The sequence below is a fragment of the Nicotiana sylvestris genome, chromosome 2 (assembly GCF_000393655.2).
Source record: "Nicotiana sylvestris chromosome 2, ASM39365v2, whole genome shotgun sequence".
Classification (NCBI taxonomy): domain Eukaryota; kingdom Viridiplantae; phylum Streptophyta; class Magnoliopsida; order Solanales; family Solanaceae; genus Nicotiana; species Nicotiana sylvestris.
In genome coordinates this window covers 209,334,571-209,342,384 of record NC_091058.1, presented here as the reverse complement: position 1 = coordinate 209,342,384, position 7,814 = coordinate 209,334,571, and the positions used below count along the sequence as shown (strand labels likewise).

At 32.7% G+C, this 7,814-nt stretch overlaps 1 protein-coding gene across 2 annotated transcripts; it reads left to right on the top strand.

Annotated features, from left to right (window-relative positions):
* The first annotated feature begins 5,075 nt into the window (after positions 1–5,075).
* LOC104248456 (uncharacterized) lies at positions 5,076–7,525 on the top strand. 2 transcript variants are annotated; one of them, XR_011405587.1, is made up of 3 exons: positions 5,076–5,726; positions 6,678–6,804; positions 6,978–7,525. XR_011405587.1 is itself a non-coding variant. In XM_009804710.2 (2 exons), exons 1-2 carry the CDS (start codon positions 5,256–5,258, stop codon positions 7,038–7,040), a joined length of 534 nt encoding a protein of 177 aa, XP_009803012.1. In that variant the 5' UTR covers positions 5,081–5,255; the 3' UTR covers positions 7,041–7,525. The 2 variants fall into 2 exon arrangements, 1 of the variants encoding a protein (XP_009803012.1); XM_009804710.2 differs by lacking the exon at positions 6,678–6,804 and having other exon boundaries at positions 5,081–5,726.
* The last annotated feature ends 289 nt before the right edge of the window (positions 7,526–7,814 follow it).

Below are 7,814 nucleotides of genomic sequence, written 5' to 3'. Positions count from 1 at the left end.
TTGTGCTGATACTACACTCTGCACTATGTGCAGATCCCGGAGCAGCTTTTGGACCGTAGTTTGGAGGCTATCTTCAGTCCACGCGGAGATCCGAGGTACACCTGCAGGCATCCGCAGGCCCTGACGTCTCCTCTATCCTTTATTTCCTGTTTCATCTCTTTGCTTCGGAAACAATGTGTCTTTTATTTTCAGACTTTGTATTTAGCACTCTTAGACCGTCTGTGGTACTGTGACACTAGTTTTGGGTGATTAAGGTTTCAGCTGTTGTAATAGACGCATGTTCGGATATTTCATTGTTTTCTTCCGCTTATTCTAAATTTCCGTTGTTTACACGTTATTGTTTTATATAATGTTAAAAAGAATAAAAATTTGGTAAAAAAGGTAATTTGTCTAATAATTGGCTTGCCTAACTCACATTAGTAGGCGCCATCACGACTCCCGAGGGTGAGAAATCCGGATCGTGACAATCAGTTTCTTGGATTTGGGGCTTGATCGGAGGCTTTGCCGGCAATAGCTTCTTTTACTGAGGGGGGAGTTCAGTGATGAAGATGACATGAAATTTTAATATATTAATTTTAAAAACAGGACCCACAAATAATACATGGCAAATAATAAATAGTGTAGCATGTGTTGTGTTGATATGTCACCGCAATTTATATATACGTGTTGTTGAATGTGTTTCTTAATACTCATTCTGTCAAGTTGGAGTGTTCAAATGGAAAATGTATAATTTGTATACCGGGTTGGTAATTGGGCAAGTTTAAATAGCCATGAGGCCATTTTGCCTTTAAAAAATAAGCAACATATATTTCACATAAGAAGAAATTTAGTGTTTTACCTTCTTTTGTTTTTCTTTTTTAAAATATATATTTTTATATTTTGTAGGTTTTTAGTTTCAACATCCCATTTTACATGTAGTGGCAGTACCTTCTCGTAATTAACAGATTACGAATTCCAGCCTATCATCGCCACCCTCAACGAAAACAATTTCACGTGTGTAATTCATGGGAAAAAAAAGTTATACATGGACACCAAGAATCTTTCTCAACAAAAATTATAACGCTTTAGTATATGAATTCTCACTTATTATATTTCTTTATTTAAATAAAAATCTTCTGTTTTAATAAAATGAGAAAACAAATCTTTTTCTCCCACTTGTTCTTATTTGTCATTAAAGGGGAGCATTAACGTCAGAGACGTATATAGTGTTATAATACCGGGTTCATATGTACTCAGTATTTTCGATATAGAATATAAAATTTAATATAAAAATTCACTAAAATTACAAGATATAGTTGGTCTGAACCCATAACTTTAAAAATATAATAGGTTAAATACTAAGAACCTTAAATGTTGAATCCATAGAGTTTAAATCATGGATCCGCCTCTGCTTATCGTGACGACAAAAGTTGTTGTAATGTAATAAAAAAGTCACCGATTCAAGTTATGAAAATAGCCTTTTATAAAAATACAAGATAAGACTATGTACGTACGACCTAATGTTATTTAGCCTTTCCCTGAACTCTTGCGTATAGCGGGGGTTAGCGCATAAAATGCCCTTGTTCTTTGCTTTTTAATTATTTCCTTATATTTTTTCCTCTTTTTTGTAGTTCTTTGTCCTAACTGATGTGAATTTACTTTTATTGAGCTGCATGTCTATCCGAAATAACCTCTTTACTTTCACAAGGTAGGGATAAAATCAGGGCCAACTCTAATGCACAAACCCCTAAGGCAAGTGCTTTAGGCCCCCAATTTTTGAGGGCCCCATTTTTCAATAATAGTTACTAATTAAAGAATTTTTTCTAGCCGATATACGTAGATTATATATTGATTGTACACAATTATACATATATTTATATATATCCGTCGGCTAGTTTTAGTTTAAGAGATTAGGTGGACGATTATTTACTTCTTCTTTATTTTTATAAAAAATATTGAATTAAAATAAAAACTATAAAAAAAACAAAGCCTCATATTTATATTTGACTTTAGACCACAAAATATATCGAGCCGTTCCTGAATAAGATCTGCATATATATTATCCTCATTAGACCCCACTTACATAAATATACTGAATATGTCATTCTTGTTAGTCATATTTTTTTTCTCTTCTTTCCAAGCAAAGGTGGTGTCTCTTGTCCCCTTATTTTCCTTGTATTCTCATTTACACACATATTCACTCTTCATGATTCAATGTAGTAAACGCAAAATTTTGCTCTTTGTGCTTATCCAACCGCAGCTTCCACAAGTCTGACGGTCCACGCTCCCTTAAAAGTCACTGTTTTTCTTATGTCATTTTCGCCCTCTCGTACTTATCGCTCAATTTTCATGCATATCAGCTGCATATCTTATCGGGTCCCTTAGTGCCCCACTCGCTTGCGCGTTGATTACACGCTCCCTCGTGCCAGCTCATCTTCCACATAGAATTCTACACGTGTCTGCGATATTTCATTGTCCGGTGTGAAATTACGACTTTATCCTCTACTGTGTCTAGAGTAGTAGGTCAGAACTTACTATGCCAAATTTTAGTTAATGAATATATCGTAACTCATTTAGTCGTATTGAAATTGTGATTAATTTGAATTCATATCATGTACATATCTTTAAAGAAGTAAATGCCCCCTACCATCATTGTTTAGTTCATAAATTTTGAATCCTACCTCTAATTAAGGGTGAGGAATTCACTTCTTCTCACCACAATCTTTAATGGTCATTCAAACCTTATATATTTGAGGAAGTTAATGAGCCTTTGGATATTAAATTATAATTTTTTTTAAAAAGTAGTATTTAGAGTTAAGTTGAAAAATAATATTTAGAATTTAAAATTATGTTTGAACATGTATTTCACTTAAAAAAATATTGTAATTTCGTGAGGAGGGATATTTTTTTCCGAAAAACTTGAAAAAGTAGTTTGATTTTTGATAAACTCATTTTCGAATAATATTCAAAAACTTATAAATTTATGGACAAATACATTTATAAAAAAATCGGAAAAAAAGAAAAAATATCTATGGATTAGTCCTTAGTTTATTGACATATACTTACTGCAGATCATTTTAGATTATAGTTTAAATTATTCCATTTTAAAGTTTGCGTTAATTTGAACGGGAAAATAGTACGAGTTGGTCAGTTATCGCATTGGAAATTGAAAAATAGCCAGCATTTGTAAAATTATTGAAAAATAGTCACTATTTTACTACAACACAAAAATTTTTTGCACCTGTGACCTGTGTATGAACTTCCAGCATATTATACTGGAACTCCAGCACACGGAAAGTTTCAGCATAATATATTGGAGGTTGGAGCACCTGTGTATGAACTTCCAGCATATTATGCTGGACCAATATATTGTGCTGGAACTCCAGTATATTATCCTGGAATTCCAATATATTATGCTGGAAGTTCACACGTAAAAAATTCAAACTCCAGTATATTATGCTGAAATATTTTTCGGATTTTGAACAGTATTTTCGTTCAGATTTATCTTTACTTAAAAAATGGCTAAATTTTGATTACTTTTGAAACTGTAACTATTTTTTAATTACCACACATAAATCTGATTATTTTTGAATTTCACCCATTTAAACTTCAAATGAAGCCCAAAATGAAACACAACAAATTCATCAAAATAAGTTAAGATAGTTATGTTTTTGATTTACTTAAGATAGTCATGATAATGAAAAACGTTTTAAAAAAAATTGATTTGGTAATTAATAAACAACGAGCAATGAAAAACGATTTTGAATTTGACAATTTTGATTAATGATTATGAGATGGTATTTAACTCAAATGATTCATGTAGCTTGATCCAAGTGAACATTAAACAGATTTTAACTCAAATTTATTGATTGTGTGTCCAAATATAACTCTATTAAACATATGGCACTACTAATTGATCACCACGAGTTGAGATATGATATACATGGTCCCTTTAGCTTTAATTAAAGGTCTTAAGTCAATCTATGAAAATAAAAATAATTATAAGTGTTTCACCCTTAACGAGCCTTACGAAATGTGAATCCGAATTAGTAATCCAATTTGAATAAATTAGGGGTCGTTGGTAGAATGTATTAGAACAAAATAATATTTTAGTATTACTAATCTCTTATTTTGTACATTTTTTTTAATACATGTATTACTAGCACAAATAATGTTATACAACCTATTTGGCATTATCTTATATATAATTAATACATAGCAAATCATAATATTATCAATACCAAAGCTATTAATGCATGCGTTAGCATGGTTAAAGAAAAAATTAACGCATGGTTAAAGAAAAAATTATCCTTAAAGTTCCTTAAAGCTAAAGAATATAGAGGGTATTTTTGTAAACAATTAATTTTTAAAAAATTATGCAATGCATTTTAATTTTAATGCACTACTCCACATAACTAATGCTTGCATTAATAACTCATGCATTACTAATCTCTATATTACTACTACAGGTTATTCATCACTATTCTTATACAACCAACGACCCCTAACAACTTGTTTGGATGGTTGTTACATGTCATTTCGTAATGTATCGTATTGTTTTATACTGTATTGTATTGTTTGATGAATACAACATTTGGATAAACTGTATCGTTTGCCGTTATTTGATGATGTCACACACCAATAACATGAAGAATAAACTTACACCATTACTAAAAAAAATAGGATAAATTATAGAATTATTATATAAAAAAGTAGGATAAATGATAAAATATGATTATTTAATAATAAAGGACAAGATGAAAAAAAAAAGGTAACGACACCACCACACACCAAAAACGTCATTACATAAAGTGACACTTTTCGTCGCTATCTAACAACGAATTTAACGATACGATACAATAAAATTTAAGTAATAATCAAAACAAACATTATATATAAAGTAACAATACGATACAATTTACTAGTAATAGACAACAACCATCCAAACAAGCTGCAAGTGGGAAACCAAAACCAAAATTGAAAAGACCCTAATTGTACTACTAGCTCCAGTGTACTTCACCACATGGGAAAAATACCTCCACTTGAATGGACCCCACACAATGACCACCAATAATTGATAATTCTCCTAATCCTTTCTGTACTCCTGCTGGCAACACTTGCCTCTAAGCTTCTCCTTTGTTCCTCACCTTCTTATTCTTCTTCACCATCATTTTCCTCTTTTTTTTCCCCTTATAATCTCACTTTTTAAACAACCCCAAAACCTTAATTTTCTCAAACCCCAAAACTCTTTTTTTCCCCTATGCACTAACATCAAGATGTTGTTTCATCATAATCTTGAAAAATCCTTTTTCATATTCACTTTTCTTTTATTTTCTATATTCGTTTTAGTCTCAGCAGAATCATCAATATATGAAGTTCTTAAATCCCATGGATTACCAGAGGGATTACTACCAAAGGGTGTGAGGAATTTTACATTAGATAACTCTGGTAATTTTGTTGTCCATTTAGATCAAGCTTGTAATGCAGTATTTGATAAAAAGGAAAATGAATTACACTATGAAAGGAATGTATCAGGAAGAGTTAGTGATGGTCAGATCGATTCAGTTTCTGGGATTTCAGCTAAGGATTTGTTTTTATGGTTTCAAGTGAAGAGAATTTATGTTTCAGCTTCAAGTTCTGGTGTTATTTATTTTGATGTTGGTGTTGTCTCTAAGCAGTTTTCATTGTCTGCATTTGATAGTCCAAAGGAATGTACTGCTGTTCAACTTACAGATCTTGAAGTTAAGGTAAAAACTTACTCGCACATGGTGTTTACACCAACCAAATTTAATGTATACATGACACGTGTCTAAAGTCTTACTTTTTCTTGATTGGTTTGTTTTTACTAGTATTGTTTTTTTGTTTAATCATTCAGTATTCGGAATCCATTGGTCTGACTCATCTGAATTCGTGTATGAATTGACTGTTTGCTTCTCAAGATGAGAAATTATTGAGTACTATCAAAATTAGAATGGAGTAACGTGGTCAATGAGAATTATGAGAATTCATATAGCTGATCCCAACTAGTTTGAGATTGAGGCGTACTTGTTGTATTCAATATTTAGAATCCACTATCCTGACTAATTTGAATTCACGTCGTATACTCCCTACTAGGAGTTCATGAATTGACTATTTGTTTCTCAAGATTCTCTGACTAAGAAGGAGAGGTTATTGAGTACTATTAAAATCAGAATGGAGTAACTTAGTCAATGAGATTTCATATAGTTGATCCCAACTTGTTTGGTACTGAGGCTTAATCTGAATTCGCGTCGTGTACTCTATGCTAGGAGTTCATGAATTGACTATTTGTTTGTCAAGATTCTATGGCTAAGAAGGAGAAATTATTTACTATTAAAATCAGAATGGTCTAAATAGAGCAGAATGCTTTTAGGCGTAGTAGTAGTTATTTACAAGATTTGAAGTTTAGTTCTTGAGAGCAATCCAATTACCAAATGGATGGTTAATCAAATATTGGTGATTTCAGTTCTGCTCTAAATCTGTATGGTTTTCTGATATTGTTTTTCGGGTTTCTGTACATTTGTTGATAATAGCCGAAAAACTCATGTTAAGCATCATTAGTACTATATTTGCAACAAGCTGCAGCAGAATGTTCCAAGATTTGTCTTTTTGGGGTTCTATTTGAGTGCTATATAGAGATTTCAAGAACTTATACATTCTTAGTTCTTTGTTTTTGTCAGCATTATGCATCATCTATATAATGTGCTTAAATGAAAGGGAGCTTTGGCGTAACTGGTAAAGTTGTTGCCGTGTGACCAAGAGGTCATGGGTTCGAGCTGTGGAAACAACCTCTTGCAGAAATGTAGGGTAAGGCTGCGTACAACAGACCCTTGTGGTCCGGCCCTTCCCCAGACCCCGCGCATGGGGGAGCTTAGCGCACCGGGCTTCCCTTTACAAAATGTGCTTAAAGTAGTACAAGATTAGCACTTCAAGTTCCATATTTGATTGATATAATTTCCTTGTGTTTATTTTGTGAGCAGAGTCTATCCAGGAAGATTAAGTACAAACTTGATCAGGGGAATATTGGCAATGCTGTTTTGTAGAATATGCAGGTTCAAAAGTTGGTCACAGAATTGCACATAGCTCAATCAAAGGTGTTGGTTGTCTTGTCATTCCTTGTATTGTAAATGTCTGCAGAGAGTCAAGTCTGGTTTTAGCAGGTATCATTTGCTTGGAACAGATTGTGCTCTATGCTGGTTTACATTTTCTTGTACAGTGCAGGCAGAAGCGAATTCAGAATTTAGAGTCAGTGAGTGAATCGGAATGGGTAATATCTTCGTACAAATTGGAAGCTAAGATAGTAAGCAAGAGAGTGATGTCAAGGGCATCTTACATTACTTGGAGTTGGGGTATAGGGATACAGGTCATCTGCTCAATATGTGAAATTCTCAGAAAAGGTTTGTTTCTTTGTTGTATTATTCATTTATGGATATAGTCATAAATAATGGTTATTAGAACAATTCACTTTTTTGTAGATGGAGACATAGAATATGAAATAATGAAATAAATCTGCCATTTCTTTCTTGTACTATATTTTTTCCTCTGTACTGTTATAGCGATTTTGCTATGAAATAATGCTTGCATTAGGTTAGGCTGTCTACGTTATACCTTTTGGGGTGTGGTCCTCTCCCGAACCCTACGTGAATGCGAAATGCCTTGTGCATCGGGCTGCACTATATTTTCTTCTCTGTACTGTTATAGTGATTTTGCTATGAATAGGGGTTGAGTGCTAGTATGCATTTTCTTGTAGTCTTGTACCATTCTAAAGTTGGTGGAACTAAATCATAGAAATAAGATTTTTATAATATTATAGGTAC